Consider the following 16,259-nt stretch of genomic DNA (forward strand, 5'->3'; position numbering starts at 1 on the left):
GGATCAATTGAAAATAACGATCATAGTTTGAGGTTGTATAGTGCAATTAACTCTAAATAAGACCATTTTCTCCGGTGTTTGCAACTGTTTTCCTCTCTATTTTCATCAATGGCCGTTAGACTATTCTTGATCATTTTCTCATCTAACAATTTAATGATCACTACAAGTATATTTGATTTTTAAAAAAATAAAAATAATTTTGTTGAATGAAACAAAATTTTATAATTTTTATATCATATAATAAATTTTAATCTTATATATATTATGCATAATATATAATGTGTAAATTCGTATATATATCATCAATAGAATCAAATTGAATTTTAGAATCATCATTGTGTTATCACACGCGAGCTTATGACATATACAATTTCTAGCCTGGTGATTTTTCAAACGTGCGAACTAAGACTCATACGAATTTTCAGACACGTGGAGCATATCCCACGAACTACCAGCAACGACCACATGTCAGTCACTTATTACCCCGCGTATACCTTCTGCGTGCAATCACCATAGATCACGTATTGATACACGTAATCTCTTTCGATGCCAAACAAGTCTACGTCATCATTTTCTAGTACGATCAATCTATATCAATACCTAATAACTCTTTATCGATATTCGTTCATAGCATTATAAATAACCATGCAATGAAATGGAAGAGTACGTGTACTCTTAAATAAACAAAAGCCAGCAGCACAAGAAATTAAACATAGGAACAAAACTTGTTTAAGAACCAAATTATACAATAATAAAAATAGGAATGGACCTTTAAACTTGAATTTTTTGAATTTTGAGAAACAGGATTTGAAGTTTGAATGCCTCAATCATCGTGAAAACAAAGGCTGGAATTCTATGTGATGATGTTACTATAATTGCTGGATCTTCTTTCGAATATGAATATTATGCTTTTGTTGATACTTATTTATTACGAAGTATTTATTGTTTTAGCTTATATTTAATTCCTTAACATTTTATATTAAATAATTTTAGGTAATTATAATATAACATATGTTTAAAATAATTATTAACTATTAATAATCCACATATCCTATATATATAATTACTTGAATTCAAGATTCCAAAAGAGACAACACTTTCTGTAACAATTAAAAATTCAATTGAAATATAATATTATAAATAATTTAAAATTTTATCAATATGAAAGAATACCTTCTAACATTACTCGTTATCAAATAACTTTAAAAAAATAGTCCATAACATAAAGATAATATAAATAACGGTGATGATATCCGAATACTCCTTGGGACTCCTAGAATGATTTGTCTATGTTAACGCAACTACAGCAAGCACTCTTCAATTTAACAAAATGGATCCCATCATCTATGGCTTATCTTTATATATTATAATCAAATTCATGTCGGCAAGATTTTCATGGAAGATGAAACATGTATTTAAGAAAAAAAATATTTTATTTTTCTTTTCATCTTTTAGATTTTCATATTAGGACTGTAGGATTATATTGTCTGATGTATCTTACACTTATTTTAATGAAAGTCTAATTTTATTAAAAATATATAAATTATGTATTTTTTTTACACTTTTAGTTGTTTTTTATACAAATAATAGTCACTAGTTTTATTAAAAAACAGAATATATTTAAAATTATAATAAAAATTTACAATCCTAAACTAAAGACATAATTAAGATATTTCCTATAATCATTGACACAATAAATTAGTTGGTAGGCCTCTGGAACTTGCAGCAAAGAAACTAAACAAGCTTGAATAAGAAAAGCGTTCAATTATTGAAAATGAATCACTCATTCCTTGATTGCACTTACATTTATAGCTCTCTAATAATAGACTTTAACAGCCTAACAACCTGAAACAGATTCCTAACAACTTCACGTGATGGTTAACCAATCCATCACCATTTATTAGCTCACATGCATGACATGCACGAGTACATTGATTCACATGCATTAGCATATCTCAACATTCTCTCCACTTCTTTTTTTTCCTCCTTTTTAACACGATAGAACCCTCAACTTCCTACGAAACTACTCAAATATAGGTTTAGTCAGTGGTTTGGTGAGCCAATCTGTAATTTGGAATTCAGCAGGAACGTAGCTAACCCGAAGTGCACCGGCTGCAATCTTCTCGCGAATGAAGTGAACATCAAGTTCAACATGTTTTGACCGAGCATGACAAATCGAGTTCACACTCAAAGCCACAACACTTGTGTTGTCGCACCAGATAACAGGTGCTTCTTGTAGCGATAATCCAAGATCACACAGCGACACGGTAAGCCAGGTCACCTCTGCTGCCGACTCAACAACACTTCTATACTCTACCTCCATCGTTGACTGAGAAACAATCTTATGCTTTTTTGAGTTCCACACAACCAAACACTCTCCGAGGAACATACAGTACCTAGTCATGGACCTGCGATCACTGGAATCACTTGCCCAATCAGCATCCGAGAATGCCTTGACACATAACCGAGCATCACCCTTTGAAAACTTCAAGCCATGATCAAGCGAACCCGCCAAATATCGTAGGATACGTTTAACAGCTGCAAAATGACTCATTCGGGGAGACTGCATGAATTGAGCAGCTTTATTGACTGCAAACGCGATGTCTGGCCGTGTATGGCAGACATATAAAAGTGCACCCACAATACTTTTATATTCTCGGGCATTTGTCATCAGATCACTTTGTTGATCAGTAAGTTTTACTGCAACCATCGGAGTACATACAGGTGTAGCTTGACTCATGTTTGTTTTCTTCAACAGATCACATATATAAGCACGTTGATTTAACAGCAGACCATCACCAACCTTCTTAACTTCTATCCATAGAAAGTATGATAGTTCACCAAGATCTTTAAGCGATAACCGAGAGCTGAGTAAATGGACAACCTGATCAACAATAGAGGATGAAGTTCCAGTGATGATGATATCATTAACATACACCAAAGCATATGTACTACAATCATCTTGAATTCGAACAAACAATGACACATATGCCTTTGATTCTACAAACCGAGCTCTAAAAAACATGCTTTAAGCTTATCATTCCAGTTGTGTGGAGCCTGTCAAAGGCCATAGAGAGCTTTTTGTAACTTACACACTAGTGGAGTATCATCTTCAGCACAACGTACAAACCCGGGTGGATGTTGCATGTATACTGCCTCGCTCAAATCATCATTCAAGAATGTATTATTGACATCGACTTGTCTCAAGACCCAACCTCTCGCAACAGCCACGGCTAGAAGAACATAGACAGTCGAAAATTTTACTACTGGGATAAACGTGTTAGTAAAATCGAATCCAGGGACTTGAGTAAACCCTTTTGCCACCAACCGCGCCTTATACCTGTGTACAAAATCATCTAGATTTTGTTTAATATTGAATAGCCACTTACATCATACGACACTCATTTCAGCATGTAGAGGGACAAGACTCCATATTTCATTTTGAATCAACGCCGAATATTCAGAATGCATCGCATCTGACCATGGAGCAGGCTGAAAAGCTTCTTCAACAATTATTGGAACAATATCATCAAACAATGTGGTGTACATTTTTTGTCTGAACACTCCACATTTACTCCTAGTTAGCATAGGATGTGTATTGCCAGTTATTGTTTCTGTTCTGGCAGCATGTGGTGGTTGTGCTTCTACAATAGTTTCAACGGCTTCAGTCTCCTCAGGTAATGCATCAGTTTCATTGTCTGTACCAGGCCACGCATGACTATGCACAGGAGTGTTTTCAGGTGAGTCAGCGGGCTCTGGTTGTGAAACAGTAGTAACACCCAGTTTATTAGTATCAATTACTATGTCAAGAGTTTGGCTCAGCTGCGGATAAACTCGCGTTTGTTCATCAGGACTAGTCTAAGCAAATGGAAAGCAACACTCATCAAACTTCACATGCCGTGACACCATAACACGTTTGTCAGGCATGAGACGTAAGAAGCCTTTGTGTTGAGGACTTATACCTAAAAATGTACAGGGTTGAGACCGAAAATCAAGTTTGTGATTGTTGAATGGTCGTAGGTGAGGGAAGCACCTACACCCAAACACTTTAAGAGAGCCATAGTCAGGTTTCTTGTTGAACATACACTCGAAGGGTGATTTTCCAGCTAATACCTTCGAGGGTAATCTATTAATTAAGTGAACAGCCATAACCACAACATAGGACCAGTAGTTTGTAGGCATGGTCGCTTGTGCTAGTAGAACTAGGGTCATTTCAATCACATGATGATGTTTGCGCTCTGCAATACCGTTTTGCTCGGACGTGTGTGGGTAGGTAACGCGATGAGATATACCCACTTCAGCAAGTATGCGAGACAATAGACGATATTCACCGCCCCAATCACTTTGAGCAGCCAAGATCGTAGACCCAAACTGTGTTGCTACAAGCTGTCGAAATAATTGAAATGTCTGAGTGGCTTGAGACTTATCCTTAAGAATGTATAGCCACTTATGTCGAGTGCAAGCATCAACGAAACTAACATAGTACTTAAACCCATTCGATACAATAGGCAATGTCCCCCATAAGTTAGTAAACACAAGCTGGACAGGAGATTCATACAACGTGGTTGAATCCGAGAAGGGAAGCTTATGACTCTTTCCCATGTAACAAGCAGTGCAACTTTCATTACTTTGTTCAACGTTTACATCAAGAGATTTTCATATTCGTTCGAAGATACCATGAGCAGGGTGCCCAAGGCGTCTATGCCATAAGCTATACAAATGACTCGAGGCAATAATTTTATTAGTTACAAAACAAGTACTTCTAGTAAAACTATCATCAACTTGGAACAGGTACAAGCCATCATTCTCCTATCCCTGCAGCTGAACCTCTCCAGTGGCTTCATCACGTACACAACACCGTGAAGCATGAAACTCGAAGTACACCTCATTATCCTTAGAAAGCTTAGAGATCGAAATAAGATTTTTAGTAACCTTGGGTACATGAAGAATGTCAGTTAATACTAAAGCTCGAGAATGAGAGGACAAGACTGATTTACCAATGGCCTGAAATGGAAGTAAACCACCATTACCAACCATTAATTTACCTGGTCCAGAAAACTCCTTTTGGCTATGAACATTGGTCGAGTCAGCAGTAGCATGATGCGTGGCCCCATAGTCCAGCACCTAATGATCCCTCGTACTTTTGGTGACATGGTCTGTGGTTGAATCAAATAGCACTCATGTGCTTCATCCACATTAAGATAAGACAATTGCACGCTAGAACAGTTCACAGAACCTGAACCACCATGACTAACAGCACACTCAGTTGATCGACCAGTGAACGACTGGTCGAACCTATACCAGCAGTCAACAACGAGGTGACCGTTTTTGCCACATAACTGACATTGAACCCGTGGTCGACCACGGCCTCGTCCTTCAGCTCGGCCACCAACACTGGTTCTAGATCGTTCTAACGATCGATTATGAAATGCTTGAGTAGTGTTCTTCGAGGTGAAACTAGACTGAGCAAAATTGGCACTCATAAGAAGAAACTCCTCTTGAGAATCAAATCCAGCGAGTTGCGTTTCTGCATCAATCAGCATCGAGCAGACCTGATCAAGAGACAGGGCCTCTTTCATGGTAGTTATAAACGCTATGTAAGGTTGATACTCCCGGGAAAGTCCCTTTAGAATGCTTGCAACATGCTCAGCCTGAGGTATGACACTATCACAAGAATCAAATGCATCACACATTTCTTTGATACGAGTGAGATATGTTCGCATACTATAACTCATTTTTTTAGTGATTGAAGTTTATAGTGAAGGCTGATAACAGCTGTGGTTGAGCGACTTGCAAAGAACTGCAACACCTTACTCCAAACCGCCGCCGCCGTCGTCTATGCTCCAACGAACTGGGACAGCAAGTGCGGGTTGATCGTAGAGAGAAGCCAAGAGGCTAGTGCACTGTCTTATGCAACAAACTCCTCATGCATATCATTTGTCACCATATTTTCATTCTTAATTTCGATTGTTGCAGGAGGAGGACGCATGACTCTTGTTAGTAACCGTTCCAGTCGGTGACTGCGAACTGTTAAAAGAATATGTTGCTTCCATAACAGGAAGTTGGCTTCATCAAGGATGATGTTAACCTTCTTGTTTGTGAAGGTCTTGCCAGCAGAAACTTCCATGAGCAAGAGATGATCACAGCGCGTATAAGGACCTCAAGAACGTCCAGCGAATGATACCATGTTAGGCATCTGGAACTTGTAGCAAAGAAACTAAACAAGCTTAAATAAGAAAAGCATTCTATTATTGAAAATGAATCACTCATTCCTTGATTGCACTTACATTTATATATCTCTAATAACATACTCTAATAGCCTAACAACCTGAAACAGATTCCTAACAACTTCACATGATGGTTAACCAATCCATCACCATTTATTAGCTCACATTAATTCACATGCACGAGTACATTAATTCACATGCATTAGCATATCTCAACATTAGTCACTTGAGATCATGTAAGAAAAATGTAAAAAAAAAATCCAAAAAAACTCAAAAAAAAATATAGATACGAACATATCTGACTGCATCGATAAACAAACCATAATATGAGATCAAATTACTAAAAGACAATCGAGAATTGCAAATGAGAGTAGAGTATTGTGAGCAAACTATTTTCGAACACAAATCACGTATCTAAATCCAATCTAATGGCAAAATCACCCAAGTGACAAGCTGAGAAAAAGTCTTTCTCAGATATTGCCATCTTCAAATTATTTTTGAAGTTGTGAGCTGGGCAAAATCACCCAAGTAGTGAGTTGAGGAAAAAAGAAGAATAAGAAAATATATGGATTATTTTTTATTTTCAACTCAAACTTTTGTTAATCGATTAACGAGAGTTAATGACCGAGGGACTAAAACTGAACGAATCAATAACGTAAGTGAAAAAAAAATCATTTTTTTAACTGATGGCTAAAATTGAACGGGCCAAAAACATAAGGACCGTTCATATAATACATCCACTAATTAATTATTAACAGACTAAAAAATTATTTTGACCACTAATAAATTGCTTTCTATAAAAAGTAATGCTGGAAAGTGGTTGTCCTCTATGCGCAACCTCATCATAGCCAGTTTAGTTCTTTCTTCTCATTGCATCATCACTGATTTATAACATTGTTTGACTTTGAATTTTCTCAAGCAAAACCAATATCAAAGAGTGGGCCGAAGACTATGGTTTTCAGAATCGGATCGGTTAACGAACTAGTCATGCTATCAGTTTATTGGTTCAATCGGTTAAATTGATTCGATCGGTCGGAAGAATCAGACGACGTCATAATTATTTAAAAAATCAAATAAAAATATCAAAAATATTTAATAAAAAATAATTTTTTATATCACAAGTCATATTTAAAGCAAATCATAACATATATAAGTTAAAAACCATAAAATTAAGTGAAACAAAATTATTCAAATTAACTATAACATAATATTTAAGGTAAAACATATTAAATAATAAATATAATTATATAACTATAATTAAAAAATAAATTTAGGGTTAAAAAAATAATAACAAAAAAATATTGTTTGGTTTAATTTTTTTTAAAACAATCACACATGACAAAGAAACATAGAAGAACATCCCAAAAATCTAAAGAGAAAATATGAGAACAAAACGATCCCACATGGCTAAGAAACATAGAAGAACATTCCAACTAACTTCTATAAATAATAGAGGTAATTTGGAATTCAAAATCATGGAGCCTTTTGGTGAGCATTGAGTGGACTATTCTTTCACTTTAATAAAGCTCGAATTTTAGGCTTCAATCGAGCTTCTAAATTTGTTTTAGTTCAAGCCTTTTCGAGTTCAAATTTCAATATTATATTTCGAGTTCGAGTTGAACTTGATAATTTTTAGCTCGTGAGTTTAAGTTGAGTTGAGCTTACTTTTAAAGTTTTCAAGTTCGAGTCGAGCTCAGCAATACTAGAGTTCGACATAACTCGTTTAACAAACAACGTCGTTTGGTTTAATTTAAAAAAAAAATTGACGATTTTTTCTAGTTTTCAGCCGGTCTGGTTCGAACGATGCAACAATTCCGATCGATTCACTAGTAACGGTTCAACCTGTATAAATTAAACCTGACTGGACAACGATTTTCGGTTGAACTGGCCGGTCCGGTTTTAAAAAAAAATGCGAAAGAGCAAATAAATAGTAATAAAGTTGAGAAAAAAGCCAAAATGAAATCCGATTTTGAAGTCCGTCGCTCTGGGCATTTCCAAGAAGAACAAAACCGAAGAGCCTTAAATCTCATTTATGGTTAGATTTTGAAATCCATTATTCCCTGTTATTGTTTTTCTTTTCATTATTGTTGTTGATGGGCCAATTAGTTTCGGCGGCGAAGCTGAGGAGCCGTCGAGATTGGGACCATAGCCAACGGTCAAAACCGAAATCAACGGCCCTGATCTGTCCGATGCAAGCTGAGGAAGATGAAGAGCTTGAGCGTAGTAGCATAGATGGATCCTCGGATTTCATCTCTGATCTTCCCGACGAGTGCTTAGCTTGTATTTTTCAATCTCTTAGTCCCGGTGACCGTAAACGATGTTCTCTCGTTTGCCAGCGGTGGTTGGTCATCGAAGGACAGAGCCGTCACAGGCTCTCTCTCAACGCACAAGCAGATCTGCACCCTCTGATTCCTTCTATCTTCTCTCGCTTCGATTGCGTTACGAAATTGACTCTCAAATGTGACCGTAGATCCGTTAGCATCGGCGATGAAGCGCTTGTTCTAATCTCCGAGCGTTGCCGGAACATGACTCGCCTTAAGCTCCGAGCTTGCCGTGACTTGACCGATGCAGGAATGTCCGCGTTCGCTAAAAACTGCAGGAGTCTAAAGAAGCTCTCCTGTGGTTCTTGCACATTTGGAGCTAGGGGCATGAATGCCGTGCTAGACAACTGTCCATCTCTCGAGGAACTCTCCGTGAAACGACTTCGGGGCATCACCGATGGCGCTGCAGCTGAACCGATTGGGCCTGGTGTGGCGGCAGCGGCGTTGAAAAATATTTGCTTAAAAGAGCTTTATAATGGGCAGTGTTTTGGTCCGCTTATTATTGGTGCAAGGAATCTGAAATCTTTAAAACTTTTTAGATGCTCTGGTGATTGGGATAAGCTTTTCCCTCTCATAGTTGAACGGGTCACGGGTTTGGTAGAGATCCATATGGAGCGGATCCAAGTCAGCGATGTAGGTCTTGCGGCCATATCCAACTGTTCAAACCTGGAAATTCTTCATCTCGTTAAGACTCCCGAGTGTACTAATGTCGGACTCGCAGCTGTTGCAGAGAAATGTAAATTGTTAAGGAAGCTTCATGTTGATGGATGGAAAGCAAATCGGATAGGTGAACGAGGATTAATTGCTGTTGCAAAATCCTGCCCCAATTTGCAAGAATTAGTTCTTATTGGTGTTAATCCAACCAAACTGAGTTTGGAAATGTTGGCTTCAAATTGTCTGAATTTGGAACGATTGGCCTTATGCGGTAGTGATACAGTTGGTGATGCTGAGATATCATGCATTGCCATGAAGTGTTTAGCTTTAAAGAAGCTTTGTATTAAGAGCTGCCCTATTTCAGATCATGGAATGGAAGCACTTGCTACTGGTTGCCCTAATTTGATTAAAGTGAAGGTGAAGAAATGTAGAGGAGTTACCTCAGAAGGCGCAGATTGGTTAAGAGCAATTAGAGGATCGCTAACTGTTAATTTGGATATCGGCGAACAATTAGATGCAAGTGCTAGTGATGTTGGGGCACAAGATAATGGAGTTGAATTTCCTCCTATTGTGGCTGGTCAAATTGGAGTTCCTAGTATTGCTTCAAGCAGCACAGTTCGATCGACATCGTTTAAGTTTTTAGGACTTTTGGGTGGGAGGAGTTTCGTGGCAGGTACTTTGAGGAGGTTGGCAAGTACTAATGGCAGTTCTCGGAGTTAGTTTGGATGGATGAAGCGAAATTTCAATGACAAAAAAAAAGGGTAAAAAAATGAAAGTTCTTGGTCTTGAAATGTTTACATCATTTTTTGTATTGTAGTTCTCCCTTGTTTGTGTATTTAATTCAATGCTGTGAGCTGATGATTTCCTTTTGAATTCAATCTTCAATTCAACTTAATAGTTTCAATTTATCTTCTTTAATTTCTGTTGGTTCTAAGTTTCTTTATTTAGTAATTAGCAAAGCTTTCTGGGGTTTTCATTCTTCACAACTGTAGTTATCCTGTACTGGAATTTAAACAACAGTATTCTGATGCACTAACTAGATTTCTTTAATGTTTAGCTTCCAATTCTTTTGTTGCATATTGATATGGTAAATATGATACATATGGCTATTTCTGTTACTGGATCGCCGGGCAGGTTAGTTTTCTAAAGTATTAGTGTTTGATACCTATGTTCGACACATATTTGAACATGAGTATGTGGTATGATCCCCCAAATATACGAAAAGAACTTATAAACCGAGTATGCTTGTATTGGATGCGTACTTGTATCCAATACTTTAATGCTTCATTGATAGAGATTTCTGCTTTATATTCAATTTATATATCGAGTTTAAATAATTTCAATCTTCTGTTGCTGAAAGTTTCAAACATGATCGAAGGTAGAGATCAGGAGCTGGAACTATGAAACCAGTTAGACTTTTTGATTCGTGATTTTCATATTTTTAATGCAAATCAAAGCCAGATTTAAACATTTATGTTTTGATTCTATGGAAAGTGTTTTTTTAACGTTATTTGTGGTTTGATGATAAAAGATTTGATGGAGTGAATCTTATCAGTATTGCTTTGCAATGACTTGTTGATCTGTGAAGTGGCTTAATTGGTTAGAAATTGGTTTAGGATCATTCATGGAGTAGGTTATGGATCTTTAACAGATGAGGCATTACCATTACGAAGTTTTAGGTCGGATTTCATTCTGCTTTACGTGTCGATTGGATCTTGATTTAGTCTGTTGAATTCGAAATATTGTTAGGTCCAGGGTGAGTATTGTACAACATCTTTAAGGTGGGGTATGCCTACCGACTAATAATTCTAAACTCTGGGTGGGCTATCTCTTGTTTGAATTTGTATATTCCATCTTTAAAAAAACAAACAAAATTCAAACTTGGCTATGAAGATTGAGGATGCTTTTCAATTGGAGCCTCTCGCTCCTGCCCCTAGTGTCATCTCTTAATTCCCGCCTTTGGAATACAAAACTTAAAAATTTCTGGATATTATTAATTAATTTGCTTCTTTGTTAGTGTTCATGTTGAGATTGTGGTATCTAATGCTTGGGTGAATAGGGCAAGTTGAATTGATAATGGAGATCGTCTCCTGCAAGGCATTTCCACAATCTTTTGTCGACTTCTGAGGTGTCTCAATCCCTGACCTAACCCAATAATGGCCAACACTCTATTCGGTATTCAACCTAAATTACCATTCTATAATACATGTTACTTAAATTTTATTATAAGGGGATAGGATCTAATAAAAGAGTGTACTTTTTTTAATTTTATATTTATTTATGATCCATGGATCAGTATGAATTGTGGTTGAGATTATTCATTTCTTTTAAGTATTTTTTTTTTTATTTTCAACTTCTAATTTTAATAATCAAATTATATGACTTTTTTATTAATATAAGGTAAGTATAAGGTAGTAATTGTTCAAAGAACACGCTCGTTTATGGTGTTCGAATCCGGGATCTCAAAGAATAACAATAATTTCTTTACCACTGAACTCGTTTGGTTCGTGTAAAATGAAAAAAAAAATAACTTATGTAATTAGATCTTATATATTAAGAATATTATTATTTTTAATAATTATTGTATTTGAATTTAATAATTATTGTATTTGAATTTAATAATTGATTAGTTTTGATAAGATATTACATAAAAGCATTATTGTGACAATCTTTTTTATATGTTTAGCTAAGAGTTTTACGTTGTCAAAAAGAATTTCAGAACTGGGACGTGTTGTGATCTACTGGTTTCAAAGGAAATAGTTTGGTTCTAAAGAGAAACTGAGCTTCCCAATATTACTCTGCATTCTGCAATGTTTATTAGATACATTATTGAAGAGAAAGTTGCAACTGAACTTCGAAAAGAATAGGATCAATTTGACCAGCCAATATATATACAAAAGGTAAAAGAAACCATTTCGTCCCCCCTACATTTGTATATTTTTATGAATTTGAACTTTGATGTTTAAAATTAACCAAATGTAGGGGGACAAAGCAAGCAATGTTCAATTAAAGCTCAATGGCGTATATAATATTATCAATGGCGTTGTTTTTCCTGTATTCTACCTTTGGTTGCAGGTGTGACTCAAGGGGGTGAACCAATTTGGAACAAGTGTGAAGCTGATGAACCATGATAATGGGGCTCCTTGCGAATGGAGCTTCCCTGTTTTGCTGCAGAAGGGTTGTTCTCGTCAAAGGTCGTCATGGGGGCTCGATAGTCGATATTTGGCTGTATGAGGGATGGACTTTCAAAAGCAATCCATGAACCTGGGTATTGGTGATTTGGGGCAAGCTTTGGGAGATTTTAGCTCTGTTGTGTTTCTCTGTGTTAATTCGGATGTAATATATTCAAAGCTGTATCGAGTATTAGTAATTTAATAAAATTTTATGGACACTATTTTCCTTCTTTCGATGTTTGAACGTAATTTTAAATTCATATATGGAGCTTTTTAATGAGACATACTTTTCTTTCAAAAATAAATTTATTAGAAATAGAGGATTAAGAAAATCAATCATTGAGTTATTTTGTGTTTTTGTAATTGTTAAATCAGCCATTAATATTAAAATTGATCAAAACAACACAAAAGGATTAAGATTTTTAAATAAAAACAGTATAAAGATTTAATGTCAAAAAATTTAAATATGAGGAACTTTGAAATAGTTTAGGGGGCTTTGGCATGTTTAAACTTTTTTTCAAGAAAATAATAAGGTCAAAATGTTCTATAAGTCCTTATAATAGTATAAATTATATATTTAGTCCTTCTACTCTATTTGGTATTTTTAGTCATGTCCTCAAATTTTATAATTCCAGTTCTGACTTAAACGATAGTTATTAAATCTGCTAAATCATATTATGCCAATAGTTTATGTAATATACAGAAGTTTAACATTTAATTTTTGTTTTTGTTTAATTAAACATTAAATCACTATAATTTAATTATATTATTTTCGTACCATTTGGATTATGACTTAAATTTTAAAACTCAAAAGATATAAGGACTAGGAGACTATATTTACAACTTATTTATAATACAGAGACTAATACGCAATAAAAAATACATAATTGAACAAGGATAGATTAATGAACCTGTTGAATCCATTGCTAAATGATGATGACATAATATACAGAACGTGGAAATATTCTATATATATCCCAAATACACACCACCGATAAACATGAAACTATATACATAACTGGCATCTAGGTAACTTGTATAAACCATCTGACACGAGGGCTGGCAGTGTTATTGAACCAGAGAGACTGTTAAAGCTCAGTCGAGCTTCCTTCATCTTCTCCCTGTAAGCCATCAGCCACAGCATTGTCATACCACAGGCTACAAATTAAGCGATGTTCTTTCTGCCGAAATTTCCAAGTGCCGGAGTGCGCTTCAGTGCCTTCACTGCCAACGGGTTGCCCTTGCTCTACAAAACAAGAATTAGTAACTTCCAACAGGAATAAATAGAAGGATCGGCGGTTTGAATATGAGCGTACCATCAAGCAGGTGCCTTGTTTGACGTTGCAGATGGGGTAGTCATGTGGGCAGCAGCTTTCGTGGTCGTCGCAGCAAGTGGCGGCGTCGAGCGGACAGCATCCCCAAACGAAGCAGTAATTGTCATACTCGTAAAGGCAGCAACAGGTATTCTTCCGGGGACAACTATAATAAAGGTCACAGTCGATAATCGGCGAAGGGGGAGACGGGGGAGATGGTGGGGTTGGACCGGGATTCGGAGGGTTTGCACTTGTTTTGATCGGATACGAGGGATCCATTGTGATTCCACATTTGCCGGTCACGGCGTTGGCCACATTTCTCGCCATCCTGACATAGCCAGCCTCTCCCCAGTTGATTCCCCATGAGTTCTTTACAAGCCAATAGTCTTTACCCTTTTCTGAGCCGTATCCAACAACAGTCACACCATGGTCTAGTTGTGTTCCACAACTTCCATCAAATATACCCTTCAATAAAACAGTAAACGCACTATGAATTGTGTTGAAACCAGTTATATTGATTGACTCTGAGTCTTACCGATTCATATAACTGGAAACTCCTGCCTCCGGATTCAATGGCGACACTAATAGGTTGATTCGAAGCCGCCTTCTGCAACGCTCTCTCGTTATTTACCGGAACATCCTCATAACCATCGATCGAAACGACATTAGCTTTTTTCTGCAAGGTGATTAAGAGCATCAAGAGTCGGTAAGTAAAATGAAATTCTCTCTCTGTTGCATGTTCCAACTTGAAAATTATAAACTCTACCCTGTAAGAGTCACATCTACCGTCACGACCGGTGTAAGGGTAGTTTTCTTCGGTGTCGATACCTCCGTTTTTTATGATGAATTCGAAGGCATAGTCCATGAGACCCCCATTGCAACCTTCATTGTAGGATCTATCACAATCTACCAACTCTTGCTCGGATAGTGAAATGAGTTCGCCTGTAAAAAGCTTGTTTATCCCTTCAACTGCTGCAGTAGCCGAAAAGGCCCAGCAACTCCCTGTATTTAACATTGAATGGTCAGTAAAAAAAAATTCCTATAAAAAAAATTAATATTTGTACATATAAACTACAAACTTCCAGCTGACATATCTTCCATGGTGCAATTTACAGTGGAATAAGCCGTGAACCTTCGTGCAAGAGCAGCAAGACACCTTACTCTTACCCCACCGTAAGAAGACAACTCAAGTACAGACAGAGACTAGACAGACAGAAATACAACAAAATCTTTTATTGGCTCAAATAATTATCATTTCACTGAAAGTTAATTGCTACTTTTGAAAGAGCAGTAGGGGTGTACAGAGGGGTTAGCCGCTCACAGTAAAAACATCCCTTGCAAATGAAATACAGATACTAAGAAATTAAGATTGTATGACAATAGTTAATATAATTAAAAAAAAATTAAACTACCCCATCTATTATTTAGTTTATGTTTTAGTCACTCAACCCTTATATTTTTTTTAAAATTATACTTAATATTAATATTAATTTTATTTTGGTCCCTCGCCATTAAAAAATAGCACTGATACTAACTTGTCACATAATATAATGTCTCATCAATATTGAAAAACACTACTCCAGAATCACCATAAATTTTTTAATGGGAGTGATTAAAATAAAATAAAAAAATAACATTAGTTATGATTTTAAAAATAGTTTGATGACCAAAATCCAAATTAAGTAACATGTGGTGACCAAATATGTTATTTCTACAAAAAAGGGAACTTACCGCAAGCTCCTTGATCTTTGATTTCAGCGACGGCTCCTTTTTCTCTCCAGTCAACAAAATCAGGCAGCTCTTCACCGAGAATCGGCGCGTATCGATCACTCGCCTTTGAAAGCTTACGTCGGGGTTTCTTGACTCCCAAGTACGTGGCTCGGTACTCCTCGTTGGTCAAATCGGCGAACCGGTTCAACCCAACCTTAAAGCTGTAACTCTCATTGGCGTTGTGTTCGTCGATGAACCTAAGGTTATCCTTAAAAATCTGGAACCTCTTCTCTTTCTCTCCCAACCCGTTGTATGTTTTGCCATGCTTTACTAGCCATTCCTCGTACATGGCCCTAACTTTATCGTCTGTTCTCCAACTGGATTTTGACTTGTCGGCATGAGTTTCATCGTAGGATACAATGGACATGTTCGAAGCTGATGACAAAGTGAACATCATCAGAAAAAGCATCGCCATAGTCGACTGCTGACAACCCATGTTTTCTGAAAAGAGAAAATAAGGGATCAAAGTAATCAGATTTTGATTGTAGGGTAGAAGAAAAAGAGACAGTAGGTTTATAAAGAAAAAAAATTATTCTAACTGTAAAAACAAGAACTTAATAAACAGTTTAAGGGTAAAGTATAGTAATGTTCACTAAACTTTTTTAAAGTTTTTATTTAGGTTCTTCAACTTTTAAAACTTGTAATACAGTCCTCTAATATTTAGTCCGTTTACAATATGGTCCCCGACGTAATCGGCCATTTGACATCGTTACACTACCGCTAGTACGTTTGCAATATGATAACTGAACTTTTCAGGTGCTTGCATTTAGGTCCCTCAACTTTTAAAACTTGCAACATAGT

The 16,259-nt window shown here is 36.4% G+C and overlaps 2 protein-coding genes across 2 annotated transcripts; one reads left to right on the forward strand and one right to left on the reverse strand.

Moving 5' to 3' along the window:
• The first annotated feature begins 8,144 nt into the window (after positions 1 to 8,144).
• LOC120198405 (F-box protein At1g47056-like) lies at positions 8,145 to 10,132 on the forward strand. Its single transcript, XM_039199755.1, has 2 exons — positions 8,145 to 8,262; positions 8,334 to 10,132. The coding sequence occupies exons 1-2, from the start codon at positions 8,184 to 8,186 to the stop codon at positions 9,920 to 9,922; spliced, it is 1,668 nt and encodes a 555-aa protein (XP_039055686.1). The 5' UTR covers positions 8,145 to 8,183; the 3' UTR covers positions 9,923 to 10,132.
• Positions 10,133 to 13,335: 3,203 nt separating this feature from the next.
• Positions 13,336 to 15,933, reverse strand: LOC120198406 (cysteine proteinase RD21A-like). The gene is made up of 5 exons (XM_039199756.1): positions 15,420 to 15,933; positions 14,455 to 14,690; positions 14,224 to 14,364; positions 13,692 to 14,153; positions 13,336 to 13,621 (listed from the first exon to the last, which is right to left on the reverse strand). Exons 1-5 carry the CDS (start codon positions 15,892 to 15,894, stop codon positions 13,541 to 13,543), a joined length of 1,395 nt encoding a protein of 464 aa, XP_039055687.1. The 5' UTR covers positions 15,895 to 15,933; the 3' UTR covers positions 13,336 to 13,540.
• Positions 15,934 to 16,259: the final 326 nt, after the last annotated feature.

This window comes from Hibiscus syriacus, unplaced genomic scaffold, assembly GCF_006381635.1.
Source record: "Hibiscus syriacus cultivar Baekdansim isolate YM2019G1 unplaced genomic scaffold, ASM638163v2 tig00117056_pilon, whole genome shotgun sequence".
Taxonomy (NCBI): Eukaryota; Viridiplantae; Streptophyta; class Magnoliopsida; order Malvales; family Malvaceae; genus Hibiscus; species Hibiscus syriacus.

Excerpts from the sequence above, each read along its gene's own strand:
- LOC120198405 (XM_039199755.1), top strand. The coding sequence starts at position 8,184 with ATGAAATCCGATTTTGAAGTCCGTCGCTCTGGGCATTTCCAAGAAGAA. Across the intron at positions 8,263-8,333 it reads AGCCTTAAATCTCATTTATG|TTTCGGCGGCGAAGCTGAGG; the intron begins GTTAGATTTTGA and ends TGGGCCAATTAG.
- LOC120198406 (XM_039199756.1), bottom strand. The coding sequence starts at position 15,894 with ATGGGTTGTCAGCAGTCGACTATGGCGATGCTTTTTCTGATGATGTTC. Across the intron at positions 14,365-14,454 it reads GTAGATGTGACTCTTACAGG|AAAAAAGCTAATGTCGTTTC; the intron begins GTAGAGTTTATA and ends ATCACCTTGCAG. Across the intron at positions 13,622-13,691 it reads AACAAGGCACCTGCTTGATG|AGCAAGGGCAACCCGTTGGC; the intron begins GTACGCTCATAT and ends CTTGTTTTGTAG.